Consider the following 26,247-nt stretch of genomic DNA (forward strand, 5'->3'; position numbering starts at 1 on the left):
CTGAGGTACCACTGTAGTTGCTTTCTGATAAAATCCCTATTTTATTTTTGACTGATGTTGGTATTAACCGTCTTCCATCAACCGTGTCAGTTAGTGCATGAATGCTGAGACGCACAGCTGTAAACCACTATTTAAAGCTCAGGTGCCAGACTATTAAAAAATCCCCAGAAACCCCCAAACCTTTTCCTCTGTGGCACGCTGGTGCTACTTGAAGTTGATGCGATGAGATAAACGAGCTGTGCTGAACTTTTCACACGAACAATAGCAATTTTAGATCAATGTTTTTTTAAGGGCTGCAAGAAGCCTTCTGCAGTGTCTAGAAGTCAATCAAACGCCGCCATTTAAATGTCAGTGGAAAGTTCATATCTAATCACCCTGTTGTATGTACAAAGAATAAGATTGCAGAGAGAATTTTCCTTTTGTGCGTTGTGTTACTCAGTTTGTGGCATGTTCTTTCATCAATAAGTGTTTCGTGTTTAGGGGTGGGAGGTGATGAAAGCTAGTAAGCCTTTTGGTAGAGACCCAACTAGTTACCGTATTTTTCGCACCATAGGACACACTTTTTCCCCTCCAAAAATGAAGCGGAAATGTGTGTGCGTCCTATGGTGCGAATGCAGGCTTTCGCTGAAGCTGGAGAGCGAGAGGGGTCGGTGCGCACCGACCCTCTCGCTCTCCAGGCTTCAGGAGAGCCCCACCACCAGCCCCACAGGCTCGGGGGACAGCGGGGAGCCGGAACGCCGCCATCCCGCTGTCCCCCGACTTGGTTAGAAGGCTGGCGGGGGGAAGAAGCCTGCTCCTCCCCGTCGCCAGCCCCGCAAACTCGGGGGACAGCGGGAGAGGCGCAGCGCGCCCTCCCGCTGTCTCCCGACATGGTTTGGAGGCTGGTGGAGGGCTTCCTCCTCCCCCAGCCCCGAAAGCTCCCAGAGCGATGCCAAAGCTGCGCGCAGCTTCGGCATGGCTCTGGGTCCCGTTCTGGGGGAGGGGGAAGCTCGGGCTTCCCCCGCCCCAGCCCCGCGTCTCCAGCCGGGAGACGGTTGCGGGGGGCTGCTTTAGCCCCGCGCGTGCTCTCCCGGCTGGAGAGGTGACGCTCGGCTATGGAGGCTCCTGCCATAGGCGCACGTCACCTCTCCAGCCGGGAGAGGGTTGCGGGGGGCTGCTTTAGCCCCGCGTGCGCTCTCCCGGCTGGAGAGGTGACGCGCGCCTATGGCCGCTGCTCCCTGACCTGCTCTTTGGGGCTGGTGGTGGGCTTCCCCTGCCAGCCCCAAAGAGCAGGTCGAAAGGAACCTGAAGCCTGGAGAGCGAGAGGGGTCGGTGCGCACCGACCCCTCTCACTCTCCAGGCTTCGAAGGTAGCCGCCTGAACGCACCTTAAACGGCACCTTGTTTTAGAACGGGAAAACAAAAGGGGGAAAATTCTCCCACTCTCTGCGCAGAGCCTCCTGCCGCTTCGCTGAAGGGGCGCTGGGCAGAGAGCAGAAGAATTTTTCCCCCTTGTTCTCCCCCCTCTAAAACAAGGTGCGTCCTATTGTCCGGTGCGTCCTATGGCGCGAAAAATACGGTATGTAGAATCTAGGGTTGCCATATATTCAGAAACTTTCTGGCTTTTTTTGCAAAACCTTGAAGAAAAAAAAGCTAGATTTTCACTTTTTGAAATAGTGCACTGATTGCCATAACTATAGTGTTTCGGGTTTTCTTGCTCTCTTTCATAAAATGAAAGGCCTTGCCTCATTTAGAAAGAACAAATTATAAATTTTCTTGTTATAATAAGAAGCAGGGCTTTTCTCCCCTAGCTGGAGCTCACCAGAGCTCAACTCTGGCACCTCTCAGGTGGGTGCCATTGCCATTCTAAGAGAAGCCCATGTGGTGAGCTCTGGCACCTCTTTTTCTAGGAAAATGGCACTGATAATAAGGTTCTGTCAGAGTTACACCAGTGTTGCTTTGGGGCAGCCAAAGCCAGAGTTATTCCTGAAAAAGCAGTGTGGGTGGTGGCGGCGGCAAGGCGAGACTTGCCCCTTTTCCAGGCTCCTTTTGGCTCTGTCACATGACCTAGCAGGTTACACTGGCAGAAAGGGTGTTCCAAATCAAAAAATGGTGTGTAAGATTACACCAGCATAATTTACCTTGGCATATATTACTCTGGCTTCCTATAGTTTGGATTCCTCTGCCAGCCACTCAAACGATGCTGATTTATACTTCCTGGTTATCTGTGTTCCTTGTTACGTTTCCTGCATGCTAGAGGGAGCAATTCTGCAGAGAAAGGGCCCCTTTGAGCTTTTAGCCACTATCATGCTGTTGTTCAGCATTCAGTTGGTTCTGGTTTGTTGTTGTTTATTGTTTGTAGTGAGACTCAAGTTGCTGTTTAGTGGCCTGGAAACCTAAACAGGAAGGAAGGCAGCATATTCGAGGTAAATAAATTAGATGGCACTTTCGTGCAGCTTGCAGCCCTGCATCATAAATAACTGTAGAATCAATAGCAGGCAAGGAAAAAAAGACCACGTTTTTTCTTTTAAAATGATTTTTTTTTAAGAAACTGCATACATCAGAGACAATTTAAATACCATGCAGTTTCAATATGTACAAAAACCCTAGGATGTAGAGATTTAGTTTTAGTGTTTCCTCTAGGTATTTACATTTTGTTCTGGTTTTTACTTTCCCCCCCATACAGCCATAATCTGTTAAATTACAATACTGGAAGATCACAGGTTTGACTGTCACCACATTCACTCCTATACAAAGACAAAACTATGTACATACACTTGACTTGGAGAGTAACTGGAAAATGCACTGGTTCCAGAACCACTGAGATGCTCAGGCGTACCCTTCCCTTGCTTTTCTGTTCACACAAGAATAAAGTTTGGCTGGATGAACAGGCAGGCGCAGGGAACAATTTTCAACCCTGTTTGCCATATGCAGCAACATCATCTGTGCCCTTTTTCAAATCACTACCCTTTGACAGATTTTGAGGGAGGGAGGAAATGGTTTTTGTCCATGCAGCAAGAGAAATTGCAGCTCTGTGCGAGAGATAACCTTCATCTGCATGTGAATCATAGAGGCATATTTAAGTGAATGCAAAAGTTCACTGCTCATGCTAGGGGAAATAAATGAGACATCTATGCAACAACCCCTGCTGAAATGAATGGAAGCAGGATGACAGTAAAGCCCATCTCCATAGATTTCAGAGGGAAAGCGTTGCATTAGGCATTTGTAGTGGAGTGCACACTTCCCGTCACCTGTGATCACTGTGCTAGGGGAACAGCTGAATGGCTCTGCTCCAGGCAAGACAAGCATTAAGCAGGCTTGAAAAGTAAGCCATTTTTCAAATGAAAGTTTCGCTAGATCCATTTCTATGTTACAGGGGGAAATAAATATCCATTTGTTTAGTGCTACTTTTTGGAAGTGAATACAGTGCATTGCCTTGATCCAATAATTGGCTTCTTTCTTTGTTTGCATGGTAGGGACACTGGTGTTTTGCACACGCAAGCCTGCTAGGAACCTGCCTGCCTGCAGAAAGCAAGCAAATTCAATGTTCCATGCAATAGCCCATTGCATGCAAGTAAAGGAAGCCGTTAAGGGTCAGCAGAGTGGACCCATCTATTTCCAAATGTACCTATGGGCACAACGGCAACACAGTATGTAGTCACTCCCATATATCTTAATGTAGGGCAAGGGGGCATCTTCAAAGAAGTGCCACTGTACTAGCTCTGGAAGATGCTCCTTTGCACGTGGATAACATTGGGCTGAGCGCTAGGTCTTGAAAAGCTACAAGACTTGTATTGTGAATAGGCTCCCCAATTGCATGTGTTAAGTGCTAAACTGATGGCCCAGCTCACTTGGAAATTAATGTTGGCAGAAATGTGGGGAAAGACTCAGCATACTTCTTTAACCAATTGCATCACAAATCACAGTAAAACCAGAATAAGTGGTTTCACTTGCACAGAATTTGGCAATCTTATTGTTAGGAGGAAATGTTCTACCTTGTCTGGTTTGTAACCGTAACCATAATCTGTATTTTTAACTGGAAGGCACACAGGGGATAAACCAGCAGGTAAATCGACCCCTAGTGTGTCCTCCAAGCCACTCAGTACAGAATGCTGAGCCTTGCCCTGTGCTTCAATGAAGAAAACAGACCCATAACCACACCTTGTGAATCCCCTGGCATCCTACCCCACAAGGTACTGAGGATCTGTAATATGTAAAAGCTTTTCACAGCATTGTGCCCACCCACTAGCTGTGGTGCCCAGTGATGGTGGGGAATGCCTTGTCACCCCAGTGTAGCCTCCTCAGCTAAAAAAAGTGCACCACTAAATAGGCCTGCTTTTATTTGACTCGGGCTGAGGAAGAGAGAGGGCCTTTTCCACGGGGTGAGGAGAAAATGCAGGTTACCAAGTGTTCTGTTCAAAAAGAAAAGTTATGCTGCCCTATACAAACTTCTTAACACCAGTGGAAAAGTGTGAGAAGTGAACTTCGCTTGGGAGAGGCATGCTCAGGGCTCAGCTGCTGAAAGAGAGTGGGGGTTCCTTACCAGGAGGCATCAAATTGGTGGGCTTAGCCAAAGTGCTTTCAAAGACAGGCATCTGGAACGCTATCCAATGTGCAAGGGTCATCCTATTAACGAGAAGAGCCAATGCCTTAATAACAAAACAAAACAAAAAAACCCCTCCCCAAATCTAATCCAAATGCTTTGGTTCTCAGTATCATGCTGGGATATTCATGACAACATACTTTGTTATTTACACCAGGTACTGTTCTACACAACAGAAATCCCAGCTAGTAAAAAATAAACGTATCCATGCGCACAGAGCAAAATTGACCCTACAATGATCTTGAGCTCCTTTCTTCTCTGCATTGCACACCTTACGGAACCTGCAGCATCTAAGTAAAGTTGGTGTGCTGTATCAATTTGGTTAACTGGCAGAGCTGCTCTGCCATCCAGCCTCTTTATGCAGGTGTAAATGAAAGCAGGAAGTTACCAAGCAGGGCAAAAGGCATCCTGACTCGTTCTGTCCGTAAAGGTAATAAGCATGTTACTGAATATCCCTGTAATAATCGGCAACAATTTCAAAACATCACTTTTTGCAGCAAAGGGGGGAGGGGGGTCACTTGAATGAAAGAGATGGGTGACAAGGAATCTTCTGGGTGTTTCCCTCACAAAACAAATGGGTGACAGCCAGCCAGCCAGCCAAGAGATCCTCCAGGGATGATTCTTGTGAAGTGTCAAAGATAGGTAGATCCTCTGAGCGGGTCTTGGCCTTCCCCCGCATCTTTCTAAGGTGCTCTCAAACAGAAAGAAGTGTTTGCTCAAAGTGTTGACCCAGAAGGATGGTAGGCCTTGTCTGAGCTTTTATCCAGCAGGTCTATGCCCAACACCAACTGCCTTCAGCTTTCTCTGGAGTCAGATGGGAGATGCTTGAAGGAAGACGGGATGCATTAACGGCTGATCTTGGATGAGGATGGGGAATCCACACAGCAGAGTTTCGAATATGAGTGCCAACTCCAGGCCCAATTCTTGCCATGGGTGGCTTCGGTTGCTGAAAGTTGTCCCAACATGTCTCATGATGTAGTTCTACCAAGTACAGGAAAACACAAGCTTTCCTGTTGTCGTCGTCTTCCTCCTCTTCTTGGTTTTTAAAAAGGCAGTCCAGGAAATTTACATTGTACATTAACAGAGAAGTGAATGGTACCAGCACTTATGGTTCTTTCCAGATATGTTTTGAAGATGGTGGAGTGCTCAATTTCTATGGTCTATGAAACCTAAAATTAAAAAAGGGGACAGAGAAGGAAAAGAAAGTAAATCCAGTTGTGTTTGAATGAGTCAACCAATTTGATGGTTGCATATTTTTTTCCAAACATTCAGAATCATGACAGAGCTTTGGGTCTGAAATATCCAATAAAAACCTAATCCCTCAACAGTCCTGCGAACCATGGAGAAGTGAGTTGGGAGTTGCTGTGGGAATGAAGACCTCTCAACAATTCATCCTGATAGGTGGGATGGCATATAGCAGCCTTCTCCAACCTAGTGCCCACCGGACATTTTGAAGTAAAACTACCATCAGCATGCTGGCTGGGGCAGACGGAAGGTGTAGTGCAAAGCATCTGTGGGGCACCAGGTTGGGGAAGAACTGGGTAGCAGAAGGACTGCCAGGTTGTCTTCCTGGGAATGTAAGAGGTTAATTCTACCCAAAGCCACTGTGACTGTCCTAGCTGACTTGCACATTCTAAGAATCCTCAATTATATTCCTCCACCAGAGAGTCATTCATACATAAAACTACCGTGCAACTGTTGTGTGAACTACACTGCAATATGTCATAAGAGGTTCCCGGGGTCTTTTATTTTACACAGTATTTCACTCTCATAAGAGCTCCTTCATCTGCCACAAGAGAAAAACAACACATACACATATTAAGTCTGCCCATTACTCATTTCCATAATGGCACAAAGATCTCATTACCTTCCTAATGATTTTATAATAGGGGCTTATTGGGGGTTTGTGTAAGTGGGATGACTCAACAGCATAAAAATCAAGATGGGGGGGGAATAGGTACAAATAGACATGGAAAACGAGCCCTGGTGGTTTCCTGTCACAGGGTTAGGAGGGTAGGATTCTGTGTTCAAATAGATAAGAGGTTTCCCAGTATAACTGGTCCATACACAAACACACTCCATGCAACATTCAATCCTTTGGTCTGACCCAGCAGGACTCTTCATAAGTTCTTAAATTCTGTGATACAAAGTTGAGTGGTACATCAGCCTTTTCAGAAACAGAAATGTAGACCTTTATTACCCATCTGGAAAAAATTCCAGGGCTAAACCACCCCCCTTTGCATAATAATAGTAAATATATGTATACACCATTCCTGCCATGTTTTTGCTTCTATGGAAATGAAGCTGCGAATGTAGTTGCAAATTTCATTGTATACAGCCCAAGGCAAGCCTTACATCTAGTAATACTACAGATCAATAGTATACAAAAAAATTAAATACATACCGACAATGAAGGGCTCCTGGAGATTTTTTTTAAACCAAATATTGGTCAGGGCTACATATGGGCCTTATGCTGATGGAGTTTGTACTGGAAATCTGCTTTTTCAGTAATTTTTAATTATTATTATTTAAAAAAAGCATCTCACCTTGTTAAATGCCTGCTTAATTCGTGAACTTCCATTTCAGTGCTTTTAAACTCATTGAGCTCTTTGCGAATTGCCGCCTGCAGGGGACAAATAGAAGCACGTAAATATGCAGCTGAAAAGCAGTCTGAAGGTACACTCCACTTTTCTAAATTATGAATAGATGGGCACCAAATGGAAAGTGGTCCGTCTCTTACCAGATCAGTAGCTTGCTAGAGCCACCGCTCGGAATGTGATACGTTACAGCAGCCTGGGTGACACTTGGGATGCTCACCTGTCAGTATGTTGTACACCTGGATCCAATACATATTGACTAGAAGCAAGGGCCACGGTCTAATGGGACATTTCTCCCAAGTATGCATGCACAGAATTGCTGACTATTTTAAGAAAAGGATAACTATTGTAGCTGCTGTGAACAGGAAGGAAATTAATTCTTTAGATATAAGGGTAGAATTTAGGGTTAAATCTAGTGAGAGTAAAGCAATTGCCGAATTAGGAGAGATAGATAAAAGACTTTCCCCCAAAAGGCATGGACCATGGTACACTCTCACCAAATATGAAAACAGGAACCTTGTGCAGTTTTTGATCTTCAAAATGGCTTGTACTGTAGAAGGCAAAAACTCATGCACTTGTAAATACTGAGTGTGCATTTGACACATATGATGGCTGTATTTTATTTCAAAAAGGGGGGGGGGAGAGTTGCATGAGCTTTTGCCTGCTAGCCACAGAAGAAGCCACGAGGCAGAGACATACTTCTTGAGTTCCCTTGTCCTATGCTGGTGACTTTGGTACTCATTCCTAGTTCTTACACACTGGACTTTGGGAACACAGATCTGCCAAACAAAAATCATCACACCAACCAGGAAAAAGACAGATTTAATGGAGATCACTCTGCCCAAAGGTCATCACTACTTAAATCTTACGACCTGGGTCTTTTGCTGCTGAAGACCCAACAACCTCAGACCACATTTCAATTTCTACTAGAGATTCTTCTACATCAATCTAACAGTGTCAAAAGAATTTTCAAAAGGGGTATATCACATCTTTCAAGACGGAAGTCAAATCTTGTCCATCAGGAGCACGGGCAAATACCATAGAGCATTAACTGTCTCCTTTTAGTGAAAGCTGTCAGTTTGACTTTCCTCCAAGCTGTGATAAAGCATCCTCACAAACAGGAATAGACATGCCACTAACTGCAGGAGGACAATCAGGCTGCAAAGATGAACTCTCCGGAAGAGTGCACATGACCTCTTCTTCTAGCACACAAATGTTGAGTGATTTATAATGTATCTGTGTTATCTCCTGTGCTGCTTATTTTTCACCGTAGGTTCTGTGATGGCAGAAATCCACACAGAATCAATGGGGGCTTGATAGGCTAGACTGTATCCTGAGAGGCCAGATCTAACTCAGATCTAACCAAGACTGGTGAAAGACTGTGGTTTTTAAGAGGTCTGGGTGTGGTTTGAAAGGGGTACCATTTTCCATGGAAAAATACCTTTTATTCTACTGTCTCCAGTCAAACAGTTTTGGGAGATAGATGTAAGATAGGTGGTGTGTTGCAAGAAGGCCTCTTTTTGTAACTCAAGATACTTGGTACATTAAACCAGACATTAAAGAGACCACTGGGACTGAGAATAAAGATTGACAAAACATAGCTATCACCTTAAGAAACACAGACCTTATTGTCACTCCATGGTTGAATATGTGGCAAGCCTGAGTGCCACGGTAAGTAAAGACAGAATAATTTCTTATCTCAGTTCTGTGGTATCCTGTACAGAAACAGCTTGCAAAATCTATTCCTCTGGTGGAATTGCTCAGCAAAAAAATGCATGCAAGTGTTGTCAACAAAGTATTTCTCAAATAATTACAGGCTTGATTTCCCTCATGCCAGGTTTGGTGATGGTGTAAATGTCCTACAGATTTTACTGGAATTAATGCAAATTTAAGCAAGTGTAAGCTAATGTTTGTGATGGGAAAATTAAAGAGACTTGGCAGGGAAAGCACAAAAAATCCAGTTGTAGCTCCATCAAACAGGCATGCTTTAAGAAGCAATTCTTTTGCAAATTCCTTGTATGAGCTGACTTGAACTGCACCTCCTAGACTATTGTGCAGATCCAACCACAGTCATCCTTTGGTTTTTGCACTTCCCCAAATTTTCTGATGCAATTTTTGGCTCAACAGCTTATAAAAATGTGTACATCAAGATAAAAACACACTTAAGCATTCGTTCTTTGGGAGAAAAGATGTTAAAAATGCATATTTCAATATGAATTTCTGTGCATTGAAGAAACCATAGATTAATTAACAAATGGGCTTATGCAAATAGACTTATGCAAGGACATTGTGGAGGGTGCTGATGAGCTCCCATCATCAGTGACTATGGACCATGCTGGTTGGGGCTGATGAAAATTACAGTCCTACGTTAGCTACCCCTGCATTAGACCAAGGCTCAAGCCCAAGGCTTCCCCTAAGCTACGTACCTTGTCAGCAGCTGTGAGCCGTGTCCATGGCTTGTCTGCCCGCCTGTCATAGTCCTGAGCATCTGCCACTTCCACATAATCACTAAAGCGGATGAGAATTTTCCTTTCGCGCAGCTCTTCTACTGTTGGCCTTTGACTTAGCTGTAGGGAAAAAGAGAAGTGTTCCAAAATGTCATTCTTCCCCAAAGCGATACACTGATTTCTTGTGCTGACCAAAGGGAAGGGGAGAGGGGAAGTTAAGAGAAATGCTGCTTTATTTTCCAGTTCCTCATCTGTGTCCAGTGGCTGGTTTTTAACCGCTGTTTCTGCCATCTTAACATTAGATGTGAGGCCACCAAGAGACATCTCTTGTACTAAAAGGCTGCCTATTATTTCTGAATACTGGACTGAATGCATGATTTGTTAATTTCACACCCACCACTGATTCTTCATAACTCCATCAAATGTTGAGGGAGTCCAAGACAGGGCACCTTGTTAAAGTGCCTTCTTGGTGGTGGCATCATGGATGTGCAATGTCCACTTTTCAAAAACTAGAGAAAACTTACCTGATATGTCAGACTGTAGAGACACATGGAGGCAATTAACACTGCTTTCCTTGCTTGCTGTTTATGACTCTGCATTTATTTGATTTCATGGTACTTTTTCCCATAGAAAGTAAGGCTGAAGTATGTTGATTAAGCTTCCCCAGTTGTTACTTCCAGCACATGCACATTTACTCAGAATTATTGAGGAGGAGTATATGGGGCAGTAGTCAGATATGCTGTTGGTGGCCTACCAACTGAAAGAGTGTTTGGCATACAACAATCTTCATTGTACCAAAACAATTATTTCTAATGCAGTAAAAAAAGTAGGACAACAGTGCTCGGAGAGGTCTTCACAAATCTGTCATACTTCTGTCATACTGTTAAGTCCGTATATTTAATAGTTGGTGATAGGCATTTACCCAAGAGCAGAGTATGGCTGAAAAGGACTTATATTCCCCTTGAATGCACTGAACTTTTAATAAAGTAAGCAGAATTACAGGGATTTTCCAAGGGTTGGGGCAACCTGTTGAGATCAGTATGTTACACAAATGCCTCTCTTAAATTATGTCCAATCAGTTTCATCTTTGCAACCATAGATAAGAGCAGCATTTTTGTTCCATTTGTCAGGAGCTACTCTAATCGCAATTCTGGAAGAATGCTGCAACCCTAAATTTGATCTTAGGTCCTGTTGATGCTAGGCCTTATCTCTTACAACTATCTAGACTGACTTTAGGTTTAATTTAATTTACATTCAATAACAGGGGTGAATTAAGGGCTTTCCTTTCATGGCCATGCCAGTGGATATTCAATGGCAAGCTTTAGGGCTGTCTAAAATAGAATCCTTTCCCCAGCCTAAAGAAGAGGCGAGAAACCTGAAATGAAATAGCTGAATTCACTTTGCTACTCATGGGAGCATGGCCACTCTACCCAGTAGGACCTTGTAATGCAAATCCAACAATGGCCTCATGCTTTATGATCTGATACTGGTGCAGCAGTTGATAACCTAATCTTAAATGTGTTTTTGGACTGGGATGAGGGGACTATGAAGAATATCACGCCACTTCTACTAAAACGCTATTAACTGGAAAAGTAGCTGGAAGCTTAAGGACGTCAACAAAATTGGTCCCGGTGATTTAGCAAAAGTGGTTGCTACAGGGGTTACACAAGCCCCTATTTTCTTTGTAACCCCTGCAGTATTTTTCAGAGATATAGGGTTGTATTAAGGTGAACACAATTCCAGTCGCTTCCCCTTCCTCCCCTCCCCCTGCAGCTCCCTCTCCTCCCCCTCTCTTCAAAATCTGCTCTAGAACATTGGACCCTCTGCAGGAGATTCTGAGGCCATGCAGGGAGCTGAAGGGGGAAAGAGAGGAAAGGAAAGCTAGAGTTGTGTGAGTGGAACTCCAGTCGTGCTGAGTTGGATAGAGCCCAAGTCCTTTTAGCTAATGCTATGTCAGAATGCACATGCAGAAAATTCATTTCACTGTCGGCTGCACACAAAATTCTGCATGCAACAGGCCTCTTGGGTGGGAAACATTTTTCCTGTCTAAGCATTACAAAGCGCTTATGAAGCCATGCCTCTTTCAGACATGTGCTGCCTAGAGCAGAGTAATAATTCAACTCTGATAGAGTGAAAGCCCCCAGGCAGGTTATAAATACAACCAGGGACTATAGCTTGTATTTCTCATCCTTCAGTGCATAGGTCACCAAAAATACCCTTGCTGCTGTTTTTTGAACAATGCATCTAGGCCTGCCTGGAATCTCTGTTTGCCTACCCATTCCTTTGAGCTAGAATCCTAACAGTTGAAAGCATCTCACCAGAGACCAGGGGCACGGAACCTTTTTCAGAGGACTGCATTCCCATCTGGGAAATCTTCTGAGGGATACATGTGGTGGGTGGAGCCAAAGGCAAAGGTGGGCGGAGCAATACATGTAAATGTTAGCGTTGTGAAGTAGGGCTGGTTTGCACACGCCTCTGTCTTTATTCTCCAGCCAGATTCCTGGAGTTCAAGGATATATTCCAGCCAGGCAAAAATACAAGGGAGTGTGGTATAATGAGAGTCTCAAGGGCCAAGAAGACAGACTTGGAGGGACACACTTGGCCTCCTGCTCCTGAGGTTCCCAACTCTGCCATAAACCAATAAAAGATGGCCGGCAATATCCCTGTGTAAGGCTGGCAGATTTTTTTTTTTTGCATCTACAAAACAGTAGCCTCATTCTATGCAGCCTAAGTGCATGTGATCTTGTGCTTCCCCATTACACAGTGACAGCTAAATTTGAGTTACAGACATCACTGAACTACAAAGAGGACATTTTTATCTTTGCTGCTGCCGCCGCCACCGCCATCATCATAACTCCACAATGATTTATTTATTTTGCATGCTGTCCTAAATCAAATAAGCAACAAGTCCCCTGAAACCTGACCCTGGGAATATCAAAGATTGGATTAAAAGCTTGTGCACTCAAAAGTAAATGTGGAGTTCCACCCTCTCTGCTCATGTGATGTTTCCCCACCACAGCATAAATTAAGGATGAAGTGCCAGCGTTATCACCCAGTTCAAAGCTTTGGGCTGTTTGTCACAGATTCTGGATGCTATTCAAATGTAGCGTGCCTTTGAAAAACATCATGTTCTTATTTATATTTTTGTGATGACAAGGGATCAAAAAAGAAGAGCTTGTAAGCTAAATATAGACTTAAAACAATGATTTAGACTGAATAGTGAAGTCATTTTCTACTGTCATCAGCACATTCTGTGTTTTTAGGGAATAAGAGAAAAGTGATGCTTGAGTACAGGACAGCAGGAACTTTCACACTGATCAGACTCTGGAGCTGAGATGGGCAACTTTAGGACCTGCGGGATTATATCTGACCTATTAAGGGTTTCCCCCCAGCCTGGGAACATGACTCATTCATGGACTGATTGCTCCAGGGAGCGATCTTTAGTGGGAGGGATATGACCTGTGGGTATTGCTTAGTCCCTGCTCCAGAGGAAACTGAGCTAGGTGAACAAGTCTTAAGAAAGCAAGAGTTCCTTGTCATGAATAATTACAACTGTGATTTTAAAGCAATTAACTTGTCTTGTGATGGTTGGGAAAACGCTAACGGAATGAAGGCTTTGAACAGAAAGGAGGAAACACTTAATCTGCTTTGTAAGGAAATGAGCTCGGGTTCTATCCAGTTATCTTCCTCATCCTGTCCTTCGCCTGACTGAGGCTTTCATCGCCCATCCATATAGGAAGCTTCTGTTATTTTGGGTTAATGCTTTAGAACGTGATTCGGAGTGAAGATGTCCTATATATACATTGTGGCACAGCTCAAGCTGAACCTGATCCTAAAATTCCCTGTGTACTCCCAGAGAGGCTCACCTGGCACCTTCGTTACATATCTTTAGCCACCAGGCAAAAACTTTCCTCTACAACCAGGCCTTTGGCTAATTAAACAATCTATATGGCCTTTTAAATTGGGGTGGGGGTAATTGTTTTTGCTTCTTACTGTGTTGTACATTTTTGGGTTTTTTATATTGTTGTGCATTTATGGGGTTTTTAATATATTGTAAACCATCCTGTGATCCTCGAAGGTTGGTATAGAAATTTAATAAATAAAATAAACTATAAATAAATAAACAAGATAAAAAGCAAGCTTGAAAGGAACAGCTATGGTTCCTTCAGAATATAGCTAAGCAGGGACTGAAGGCTTGGAGCAAGTACAAGTTACTACTAGGGGCTTAAAACCATAATATTTTCACTGAGCATTAGTCTGCTCTGTGGCCCTCTGCATATCTGAAGAATTGATTCCACTCCAAATGTAGGGTGTGGCATAGAATTCTGCCCAAGACCAAGATATCTAGAGCAGTGGCTAGAAGGAATATGGGCAAGAACTGAATCGCAGCAGCAGCTTGTATGCAGGTATTAACAGCGCAGGACACACACAGCAAAGGTCACTTGCACTCTTGCCAAAGCTAGTGGCATTCGTCCATTTTTTCCATATTATAGCACATGCAAAAACACCAATGAAATGCGTTCTCTCTCAAGCAAGCTCTTGGATGCTTTTACACAGCTGACATTTTCTCTCTTTCACAGCACTTCCATGTAAGGAACAGACTTAGTTGATGCCTGTGACAATCATGAAAAAACACCCTTGAACTTGACTTTGATTTCACACCAGTAAATAAGAACAACCCACTGGGGATTTCTGGTGCCTAAGCTTTATGGCACAAATAGGGAGCTGTGCGGGAGAACATTCCTTGGCACAACTCTCACTCATTTTAACAAAGTGTGTTCAAGAGATGCTCCCAGTGTTTGCTCCGACTGTTCCAGTGAAGCGAGCAGACAGGGTATATTCAGACAATCTCTCACTGTTTCATTGGCCTCACTTGGCAGTTCTAACTGTATGGCTAGAACTGAGTGTTATACTCCCACAACACCACAGAAGTCCAGAGAAGGAAGGTGGTGATAGTACTTGGCTTTCCATGTAGCTGGACCCCATGGGCAATTGGTTGGCCAAATGGCCATATTCACCAAACTAGATAGTACAACAGTTATGATGTGATAAATCAGTGTTGGTGACCGTTCCAGGTGTTGTTGGACCAAAACTCCCCTCTGCTCCTGCCAGCATAGCCAATGGTCAGGGATGATGGAAGCTGTAGTTCTGCAACATCTTGACTGCAATGGGATCCCCACCTCCCCCAAAAAGTAGTAGTCTAAATCTCACCAGAGCTATCTATGCTACTAGAAATAGCATGTCTCATTGGGCAATAGTGCCAGAGTATAAGATAGCACGTATAGTACCAGGCTCCTATACACTGCACAGAATATATGCAGCCCACTCACTGTGCCTTGGGGTGCCTCTCAACTACATTCACCTTGATCTGTTGATCCAGGGAGCAGGCAACAATGCTCTGCCTTTGCTGAAGACAAGTCGGTTTGCCTTCCGGGCCACTAGGTGCAATGCAAGCACTCACTGTCTGTGTCATCAGCTGGCTACAGATACCCTCAAATATCCACACCTGTGCTGTAGCTTAAATAAATAAAAGCTGTTCATTTCAAATGTTGATACTAAGCCAATTTCCAGTCCAATATCTCACAAAGCTGAATTCCCTTGGTTTCCAAAGCAGGGCAGACCAACGTGGGTGGGGCTACCATGCGAAGCCACAGACCAGGAATATAAAATAACATCCTGTGCAAAGTGTCTGCGAGAAGCATGAAATGTGGTCTGACATGCTGAGAATTTCCTTGGTGTTTCAGCTATTACTATGACAACAACTCAGGTGTTGATAATGTCCTGTCGCATTACCCCTTCCCTCTTTGTTGCATCAGCACACCTGTTTCTTGCAGGATTCAGTGTCCAGAGGCAGAGAATCCAATTTGTAGCAGCACAAAAACCTCCTGCCTATTTGGGTTTAAGACATGGTGGAGAAGGCCAAGTGTGTCTTAGACGGGGGCCAGGAGTGGCACAGGGAATTCTGCCCCTTGAAGTTTCTTTGTTTTCGATGAGAAACACAATTTATCCAAATTAACAGCAGCTTCTGTTTTCTCACCTAATCTCCTCCTCCTCTGGCTGGTCACACCACTCTCAAGATCCCATTATTTCTCACACTCTGCTGCTGCTCTGAGACAACAGGAGGTCAACGAAGAAAATGACTGACCTGCAAACCATTTGCTAGCATTGTTTTGCTTTATAAATGAAACAGAGGCACAGAGAGAAAGAGATTGCCTTTATGCAGCTGGGGAAATGAAGTTATGCAAATAGGAAGACAATAAGCTGCCTTATGTGGACTCAAACCAATGACCCATCTAGCTCATTACTGCCCACACTGCTGGGCAGCAGCTCTCCACAATTTCAGACAGGGTTCTCCACCAGCCTACTTGGTGATGCCGGGGGCTGAATCTGGGACCTTCTGTATGCAAAAAAGATGCTCTATCACTGAACTATGGCCCTTACCCATCCTGAAAATGTGCTCTGGATTTTAGAGGCTTCGGGTTAATGTGCACAGTCAAGCCAAAGTTAAGCACTCCCACTGTCCTCAACAGGATTCTAAGATGCCTAGGGCAGCATTCAAAGAAAAGTAGTTCCATTAGTGCAAAGACTTGTGGCTGTACAGTGGAACTTCCCCTCCCTCTCCTCTCAATGCATGTGTGGCACAATGGTTAGAGTGCTGGACTATGACCTGGGAGACCAGGGTTTGAACCCCACACTCAGCCATGAAGTTCACTGGGTGATCTTGGGACAGTCACTGTCTCTTAGCCTAACCTACCTCTCAGAATTGTTGTGAGGATGAAACAGGGAGAATGAGAACTACGTACACTACTCTGAGATCCTTGGAAGAGAAATGTATATATAAATGTAATAAAGGAAATAAATGCAATTAAAAGTTGCAACTAAATCTATCAGCTTACAAGAAAGAGTGATTTGTAAAGGCCTTTTTTCATGAGTTCAGGTAAATATGTGTTGACGGTGGTGTAATTTTCATGCATTAGAAGGTTTTCCGATCTTTTACTAATAGTACATAAATATTCTCTCAAAAAAACTCTAATGATTTATTCCCATCTGGTTCAAATGTGACAAATAACCAGGCTTCCATTCTTAAACATCTATTCTTCAGTTTAATGTATCACAAGTGGTGTTGGGGAGATGTCGCATTCAACAAGAACAGAATTAGGCCAACGCTGAGCGCTTTTAGAAAAAAAGCGACACTCTAAACCTTCACAAAGCATTTCCTTCTGCACAGCCTAGTATTTCCTTTTTGTGTGGCTTTACTCTAAAGGAATAACAATCACCTTTTCCTTCTGGAGTAGTACTCTCTGTGCCGCTTGCTTTTTGATGCCTGTCTGATCTTGAGAAGATAAATTTAGCATATGAAGATTCACGCACAAATAGATAAATGTGTCTTGGGTGATCTCTTACACAGACTGAAAAACAGGAACTGCTATATATTGGATGGAGATGCATGGCTGCATGTGAGCTTACAACATCACGCATACAAGATAATGTGTAATGGATGCATGCAGTATGTATGACTAAACCCTGCAATTTTCTACCTCGAAAACACTGATGATTACAGTCAGGCATAGGCTCACTGACTAAACTGACCAGCTCACAGTTCCACTTAAAATCGTTCAACTTTAAGCTTAAGGTAGCAATCCTATGTGCACTTATATATGAGAGTAAGTCCCACTGAACTCAGTGGAACTTGCATCTGAGTAAACATCCATAGGATTGAGCGGTAAACCCTATTGATATTGATACTACTATTATACTGCCGTTCATGTGAGGATCGCAGGGCCATTTACTATATAAAAACACAAAAAACAAATAACATAGTAATAAGCAAAAACAACACACCCCTGTTTAAAAAGTGATCGGTTGTTCATTTGCCAAAGGCCTGGGGGAAGAGAAATGTTTCTGACACATTGAGGCCATATTTATCTGGTTCATTTTTAAAAAAATGTTGCACTTTCCATTCTGTCCTATGTCTGTCTGACTCATATCCCTCCAACCTACAGGAACATCAGCCTGCTTTCACTACAGAAAAGAGGTGCCCCAGTAGTTTCCCCAGTATATGAGTGGTGCCCTGAGAAACTTTGCTTCTTGCTGGTCAGCAAGATAGCTAGGCCAAGGTTTGGCAGAGTGTGTCATCTGAATTCAGGCTTATGCTTAAGCTACCTTCTTTTGGACAGTATGCAAAGCCAAACCTTGGTTTAGCTGTCACACCATGCTGAGCCAAAAGGGTTGGGAAAAAGCAAAGGTGGTGTAAGCTCCTCTCTGGGAGACAGCACATCCACACACTTCCAATAAGCCTTACCTATTTGACTTACCATGAGGTGCAAACCAGGGTGACCTGCTAAGCACTTGACATTTTTGGAGCTCCCAGGCAGTTTGTTGAGCCCCTGACAAGCTGCTTTCAGCTTGGTGACCCACATTGCATTGAGACGTACCCTAACTACATGAATGCATTGCCATGCCCAGGAATATCCCTCTGCAGCTTTCAAAAGAGGTAACTACAGATAATGTTTCAAGCGTTCTTTCTAAAGGAGTTAGTGCACTTTTTACAAACTGCTCAGCATTTAAAAAACAACAACCACAAAAACAGAGGCAAATATGGCAATGAATTAAAACATTCAGTTAAAAGCTTTAAGGGCCCCCAAGAATGGAAGGAAGTAGCAGTAACTTCTTACCTTGCGTGTTAATCTTCTCTTTATCTCCCGTTTTTCTTCCTGCTCCTCTTGCTCATTCCGCGCTGGAAAAGATTTACAGTGTTGTAGACTGGTTGTACATGTGAAATATGAAAAATCTGGCAAGCACTGGGATGGGGTTATTGATATTTTGGTCTTTCCCTTCTGAGGGATGCCTGGGAGCAGTCAACTTCCTGCTACCTCTTTCCCAACACCTTCCTTTGTACACCTTGCAAAACATCCAAATCCTTTTTCCTCTGGCTAAGTGCTGGCATGAATTTCATTCCTTTAACTGGGCTCAGTTCATGCCAACTATTACGCCGGGAGCCAAGGGGCTTCCTCAGCCATTACCTCTGTGCCTCAGGGTCTATCAGCTGTGGGGGAAAAGAGAGGAACGATACCACTGCCAGCCTCAGTGCAGAGCACAGTGATAAGGCAAGCAGCTCAGGGTTCAGTCTGATGTAAAATTTTTGCTTTTATGGAACAGCTTCTGGAATGAGTCCCAGAAGCATTGCGCATATAAGAAGAGAGTTTGTGGCAATGAGCCATCCATGCAATTTGGTTGCATCTGATCCCATGAACTCCAGCTTTGCAAGTCTCAATGCTCAGCATCCTCTATGGCACTCATCATTACATTATTTCAAATATATGCAGTTACAAACATCATTGGTTGCAAACTGTTACAGCTGATGCAGCCAGTGAAAAGACATAAATGGGCCTATTTTGCTGATTTATCTTTTAACCTACAGCAGGAAAATAGGTACCTGGATAGACATCTCTGTGTACACAGGCCTTTCCTTTCGAATGCCTTACATGTGCCTGGCAAAGTCACCAGATAAAGTGTTTGTTTAGCACATTGTTGTTGTTTTAAACAGTATTTTTCCCCCAAAAAGAAAAACTTGAAAAATTGCTTTGGGGAGGCTTTGTAATTGTCAAAAGGGAGAGCCAATTAACACTGTGCACATCCTTAATATGCAAAATGGAAGAGTGGATTTTCCCTAAGTGCAATCCTTAAACGTACTTGTATATCTGACCTAAAGGAGGTGAGTGCGGAGCATAGTAAGGAATCACATGTATCTCGACAAACCCTTAGTTTCCAAAAGCACAACCTACTCATTATAACCCAGTTGCTAACTACATCAAGCTTAGACATACAGGGTGGTATCCAGTTCACTGTAGGGATGCAACCCTATGCACATTTACCTGGAAGTAAATCCTGCTTAAATCAGTGGAACTTACTTCTGAGTAAACATGCACAGGAGTGTATTGCAAAAGAACAAGAGCATAACCTGGACTTCCTTGGCTGACTACTTGTCACTCAAAGATGTTCTCCCCCAAGTACCAAATTGAAAATGCTGATAGCTGTTCGAGACAAGTGTTGTGAATATAGCTTCACAGGAAACCTGCTTTGAAGGAGGACAGTAATAAAAGGGCAACGAAAACCTGCTTGTCTCTAGCAGAGAGAGGGGTGGAGCTGAAGGGGCCCTTTGCCCAGAGACCTGAGTACGCCATCTCCCCACACCCCTCACAAGCTTGCAGTTACTCACGTTTGAGAATGTTCCTCTGCTCCAATTCTTCAGCAGTTGGCCTCTGGCTCAGTCGTCTGTGGAAAAAGCTCAGGATCAGTTTCTGGACCATATCATGCCCTCAGACATTCAGTGTGGTCCCGAGTTACTCTTTGCCCCCTAATGCAGAAACTGGGAAGACGACTTTGCCCTGGCATGATGTGCCCTGGTAGTTTCCTTCCTGCTGCTGACCAAGGGGAAACCAAACCCGCCGTGTCATATCAGGACTGCCTCTACCATCTCCACCTCAGGCTAACTGGCTGAGAGAGAAGATGCAGGTGTCTCAACTTGTCATCTTCTTCCCTCCCTGCTCTTGCAAGCATGACAGGCTCCGCTCCGTGCTCTTCCTTCCCTACGCTTATGTGAGCCTCCAAACTGTGGCCTGCTTGTCCAAAGAGGCAGTGAAACAAAGGCGGCTAACAGCCCAGAAGCGACGTCGAAGCACGCTTAGAACAATAATGGCTCTTCTTTGCCTCCTCAGTCCTCACTTTCCCTCTGAAAACCTTTATGCAATTTCTTAATGACGAATTAACAGTGGTCAAACGCACTTTCTCCTGCCAGCGTATATTTTGCCCACAACAAACGCAAGCATTTGGTGTAAAGGGCAGTTGCAAAGCAAGCATATTTTAGGACGTAAGAGCAGCCAAGGAGCTGGGGGGAAGAGTGATGTAAGAAAAACATAGATGGCTGCGAACAATGTTGTTCCCAACTCGCTGCGACATTCAATAGCAGTTTTGTCTCTGGCTTCAAGTAACTCATTCTCCCTAAGGCCACAGATGATTATTAGTGCTGTGCTGAAAGCTGTCCTCTACGGTTTCAAATGCTTCCTTCCCCCGAGAAAGAGGCTTCCATTTTTCTGCCTCATTCTCAGGGCACCTTAGAATTTCTCAGCAGGTGTGGGGGTTTCAGCTTGCCTTACTGTTGCGAGGTGTGTTACTAGCACCCTGCAGCCTCCCCAGCTGCTCTCACTTCCCGATTTGAAAAATCCCCTTCGGAGAAGTTACCCTCTGGGCTTCAACTGCAGCGATGGCACCAGGGAAGCCTACAGAGTGCAGACCACCAGTGAGTAATTCATAGAATGGAAAAGGGATACTTAACAAGCAGCCCTTGCCACCTTAAAAGTGAAGTAAGCATGATGAAAATCTTGCAACCTACCCATGAGAACTTCACAGAAATCTTATCTTCCCTTTGATAATTTTCAATTATCTTTTCTCGCTAACTGATGGAGTATACTTAGGGAGGTGGGAAACACAGGAGAATCTTTTTGGCACAGCACTAATGATTACTCAAATATAGTTTATCTGTAGTTTAGCTATATAATTTATCTGCAAATCTTGATCTCCAAGGGTACAAACCTGCATGAAGTTCTCCTATGCTAAGTCCTAACCATATGAATGGAACTACCAGAGAAAGGTATGCCTGCTCTGCTCCCATTCATCTCAATGGGGCATGTGCAAGAGAACGTCCCAGCAGATTGTTCCTAGTGGATTAATTTGGCCATATTGCATTTGCATTTGCTGGCTCCATAGCCTCTTTCTTTTGTATTTTAAAGGCTGAAGAGAGACATATAAGGGAAATAGCAGTTCCAGTGGGACCCTCACCTGTAGTTCAAACGAGGGGATGCCTCAAGCATTTGATCAAGGGTGCTCACAAATGCTGACCAAAAGCCTTTGATCAGATGCTTGAGAGCAGGACTGAGATGAACACAGACTTGTGTGCAGGGCTGCCTTCTGCCCAGTCCTATAAGGTGCCACCTGCACCTTCCACAGCCTGAAGGTGAAGAAACGTACCTTCAGGCTGGCAGAAGGAAAGGCATTCTACCAACACCCCTGATAGGAGAGATGCTGCGTGGACCAGTTGCATTTTCCCCATTGGGGACACTGGGAACTGTTGCATCCCCAGTGGGAAAGTGGTACCACGCACATCAACCCCAGCAATGGAGAAGGCCTGGTCACTTGATGGGAGCGGCATGCCCCACATCACTGTCCGACTGGAGATCCTAGTCACCTGATCGGCAGTTGCAGTGACCTCCTCTGAACTTTGACAGGCATCAATCACCTGGCACAATTATGAGATTGAGTGACTGACAGGCGACCATAAAAGTTGGCTTGTGGGGTGAGTAATTAAGGATCTGGCCCACGGGCCTGATCCAGCTCTGACTTAAGAAGTCTCAGCTGCTTCCCCAGTGGGAAAGACACTCTGCCAGGTCTCAGAGCCTTTGCAACTGTGGTGGGCACTGCTGTCTTCTGCAAGTAGATTTTTCATCAGGGTGATGGCATGAGAACCCTATCTTATATTCAAGGGCACACTTTAAAAGGGGACAGCTCTGTTTAAGTAGCACTAATCACGATTATTATCCTTACAGTGCACAGCCAGTGTCACAAAGAGGATGTTTGAGAGAGTTCACCTTAGGACTGTAAAGCAATTAGACGTGTGGCTTTATCTAGCTGGGCCTGGGAATAAAAATATAAAGCTGCAGAGTTCAGCATTGCAATGGGTAGCTTTGTTGTGGCCGTTGCAACACGTAGCAAGCGTGTTATGTAATGGCTTTTCAGAAGCCTCATTAGAACAGCTTGTTAAAAGGAGGAACACAGGCTGTGGAAACAAGCATTTTCACGGAAACGTTAAAGGGGCTTTGAACCTCGCAGAAAAGGAAAGTAGGTAAAAGCTGCCAACCGTCAACTGCAAAAGTATGTTAACACTGTCCATTTCCAATTGTCCCCAACCCTTTAGCTTTTAGCATAGCAGAAGCAAAAAACACAGCATTTCAGAGTATCTGCCCCGCCAAATAACTACAACAAAGATGCCAATCTTACTCTTGGAGAACCTTCTGCAGCCATCCTAACTCTATGTCAAGCTGCTTATAAAGGGGTACCTGATCTATATTAAACCATCTTGAAGCTACATGACTGTGACTTTATTCACTCACTACAGCAGTGTGGTGTAGTGGTTAGTGTGTTGGACTAAGACCTGGGAGACCAGGGTTCAAATCCCCACTCAGCCATGAAGCTCACTGGGTGACCCTGGGCCAGTCACTGCCTCTCAGCCTAACTTCCCTCTCAGGGTGGTTGTTGGGAATAAATGAGGAGAGGGAGAACCATGTATGCTCCTTGGAGAAACAGGTGGGATATTAATGCAATGAAGAAATAATAGAAAAGTAAGATTTTTGCCCAGGATAAACAAGGCTCCATTGGGAGGGGGTTGGGGAGACGTTAACTAAAAGCATGCACTGTGTGATGTCAAGAAATTTGACAAGAACATCTATAAAATTTGAATCTAGTCCTGAACACTCAGTGAACTGACAGTTTTATAACTCTAGCAAGTTTATGACTGTCAGAGCACAATGATTTCAGACTTCTCAGTGCACTGCAAAGAGATAAAGAATAAAGTCATCACTCTCCTTAAAGAAAAAAAGGGAGTGAGGAGAAGAATTCCAGAGCAACAATAACCCAAGCAATCAGTCAGTATTTTATGGGAGAATTGCTGCTCAGTTTCCAAAATCTCTTTCATATCGTTACTGCCACACACTCTCAATATCATTGTGCTGTTCTCTTTCATCTGCCAAAAGCAACAAGAAAAGCTTCTTCCTTATTTTATTTCTGTCGGTAGGGATCAGCTTTCAAGCTTCTTTTCCCCCCACTGCCAACCTTTTTGTGTCCCAATCATTGGGGATGGCTGTCCTATAAGCTGCTGTGCTCAGGACTGTTTTGAGTTGGTTCTGGGATCTGGCCCTATGCCAAGGGCTGGGCAAGCAGCAGTCATCTATACAGCTGTGTGTGTGTATATGTCTCTGTGTTTATACACACACACACTTTTTTTTCAAGAAAAAAGTGCCGGTACTCACTAGCAAGCAGGGGGAGGAGCCAGTATGTGGGGAGGGGTGTGGCCTGATGCCATGGCTAGGTGGTGAGGGCAGGTTACCTGTTTGATGCTCCCTCGCTCACCCACCCACCTACTGGGGGGCCCTACCTGAAGATGCTGGGAATCTTGCAAGGCAGATGCCCTACCTAACTCCCTATTTTGGCTATACACACATACACACATATTCAAAGGGTATCAGCATGAATAGAAAGGGATTTCACCAGGTAGAATTGTGCTTGAGGCTTCTATTATTTTCAGCCTCTTTTACAGAGCTGCTTTCGAAGGCAGGATTTGGATGTGAGATTCCATAAAAGAAAGCAGAAGAGATGGGGCACTTTCTACAGTAGGACCTAGACCATCACCTAGAGAGAGCGACCAGGCACATCTATATTATTTTGTTTTCGCCCCTGTCTTTCCACATTTTACGCTCAATAAGAGGCAGCTCCACAGCCCACACCCTGCACCCCAGAGGAGTCCCAGATGCTCTCCTGAACTCTCTTCTTCTCAAAATCAGTTACCTGTCAGGAATAGCCAACCAAAGTACTTCATACTGATTTTTTAAAGCCCTAAGAGAACATTCTGGGCTGAAAAAGTGAGGTATAACTACGTGTAGCAAACCAACAAAAAAACCCAGAAAGCTCCCTGTTAAGCAGAGGTTGGATGGCCATCTTGTCATGGAGGCTTTAAGCTGAGATTCCTGCATTGCAGGGGGGTGGACTGGATGACCCTTGGGGTCCCTTCCAACTCGACAATTCTATGGACAACAGAGGTCATTCTTGCAGAAGTTCTCAGTGCACACATTGAGTAGTACTCTCAACGTTCATTCAAGAAAATCAATTTCCTCCAATGCCGCAGACCTCATTGCTGCAAACTTTTAGTAAACATAACTGTTCTCATTTGGCTGTTTATGTTTCCCTCCAGGGCAATTTGAAGAACCTTTTGTGTAATGAAGAACGCTGAGTAATTCACAGCACAGTTGGGAAAGGCGCAGGAGCACAGCGAGGCTGCAGTGACTGCAGTGATGACGATGAGTCAGAGCGGCAATGACCAACTTCTCCATGTGGCAACAGGAACCTTTAGAGTTCCACTGCAAAGTCTGGAGGATGCGGGGGGCGGGGGGAGAGGTCCAACTAGGCCTGACATTAAATGCATCCTTGCATTTAAAGTGAAGCTGTTGTTGCTATTGTTATTGTTGTTGTTTAATTCAAATCACATCAGCTAGAGGGGCCTGGTAATATTCAGGATCACAGCAGGTATAGAGGAGGAATGCAACCCTTTCCTCCCCTGCTTCAGAAAAATCCTTCCTCTAAAGCTAGTATTTTTCACATTAGGAGGAAATCCCATCAGTGCCAGTAAGGGATTTCTCTGCTCACCAAATGCCAGCGTCAGAGAAGGGATTTTCCTCTTGGGACAGGAGACCCAAGAAAGCAGAAGGAAGTTCAAGAAAGGATGGGGGGAATGGGTGTGAAGAAGCAGAGTGAAGGCTGACTCAAAATATCTCACCACGTTATTTGACCGCCTGGCTCTTACAAAGTTGTATTCCATTTCTGCCTTGATCCAGACATTACAAAACGGATGTGAAAGAGCAACAGGTTTGGGATGAGGGCTGGCACACCCATTGAATAATTTCCCAAGGATGCTGACCAAGAAGCCAACATGAGACTGTATGATTCCAGACCCCTCTCTGTCTCTCCTAGAGACACACACCAGGGCAGGTTGAAATGTCTCTCTCCCCGCCCACCTTTTGCTGCCACAAATCCCCCCTTTCCTATCTCTTGTGCTCACTTTCCTCTCAGCGCCATTATCAGTGGGGTTGTTTTTCAAAATAAAATAAATAAAACAAAATAAAACAAAACAAGTAATTTCCTCCTAGTATTGTTTCAGATTCATGTTTCAGTCATTTTAATAATTATGGCCTTGCAATGTAGCAGAGAGAGTAATTCCAATGTATCCTCCATTGAGTGTATATTTAAATGTGGGGAATATTGTGTTTTCCTGATTATAATGCTAGTGCTTCTGTTCTCTCTCTCTCTTAATATATGTTCTTTTTACACTGCAGTACCTGTTGGGCTATGGAACAACTGTGGCTTTTTGACTGATATACTGGCATGTCATACAGGCAAGGCGGCAACCAATTTGCGCAGGGATTCTGATCCTGGGCCCCACACACATCGATGGAGCATGCCCTGCCCTGTTATGTCCCACCTGTCCCGGTTCTGCCTTCTTCCGGGTCAAAAAGGACCCATGTGTCAGTGATTGTGCCTCCTTTGGACACACCTAAAATGGCCGCCACCTGTACTAAATTCCATTCACACCAGTGGGCGTGGTGTGGTACAACAATGAGCATAATTGAACAATGTCCCTATTCCTCCAGCCCTTTCCACACATGCGTGCTTCTGTTCCCTCATGATTCCTTAATGAAAACAACAGGGAAGAGCTGCACCCCAAATATTATCACTTATTCCTGAGATTTTCTGGGTTTAGTGGATCGTGAATGGAAATTTAAATGGAATCAAATAACAAG

At 44.3% G+C, this 26,247-nt stretch overlaps 2 protein-coding genes across 12 annotated transcripts in view; one reads left to right on the forward strand and one right to left on the reverse strand.

Moving 5' to 3' along the window:
- The window catches only part of LOC309373793 (TBC1 domain family member 7-like), a 40,260-nt gene extending 14,683 nt beyond the window's left edge, over positions 1–25,577 (forward strand). The window contains exons 10-11 of one of the 3 annotated variants that reach the window (XR_014170169.1): positions 2,341–2,404; positions 24,645–25,577. The gene's annotated coding sequence lies outside the window, so the exon portion shown is untranslated. Of the gene's footprint in view, positions 1–2,340; positions 3,427–24,644 lie in introns of those variants that run through there. The other 2 variants (XR_014170170.1, XR_014170171.1) reach the window with 2 other exon arrangements.
- PHACTR1 (phosphatase and actin regulator 1) overlaps positions 4,012–26,247 on the reverse strand; it is a gene marked incomplete at its 3' end in the record, with an annotated part of 241,570 nt that continues 219,334 nt past the window's right edge. For 8 of the 9 annotated variants that reach the window (XM_081918227.1, XM_081918226.1, XM_081918229.1 and 5 more), the window contains 5 exons: positions 19,845–19,900; positions 18,301–18,362; positions 9,605–9,745; positions 7,128–7,204; positions 4,012–5,750 (listed from right to left, as the gene is read on the reverse strand). In XM_081918227.1, coding sequence (XP_081774353.1) covers positions 5,735–5,750; positions 7,128–7,204; positions 9,605–9,745; positions 18,301–18,362; positions 19,845–19,900 — 352 coding nt within the window. Of the gene's footprint in view, positions 5,751–7,123; positions 7,205–9,604; positions 9,746–18,300; positions 18,363–19,844; positions 19,901–26,247 lie in introns of those variants that run through there. The other variant, XM_081918233.1, reaches the window with a different exon arrangement.

Source organism: Podarcis melisellensis (genome assembly GCF_964234715.1).
Source record: "Podarcis melisellensis genome assembly, chromosome: 7".
Classification (NCBI taxonomy): Eukaryota; Metazoa; Chordata; class Lepidosauria; order Squamata; family Lacertidae; genus Podarcis; species Podarcis melisellensis.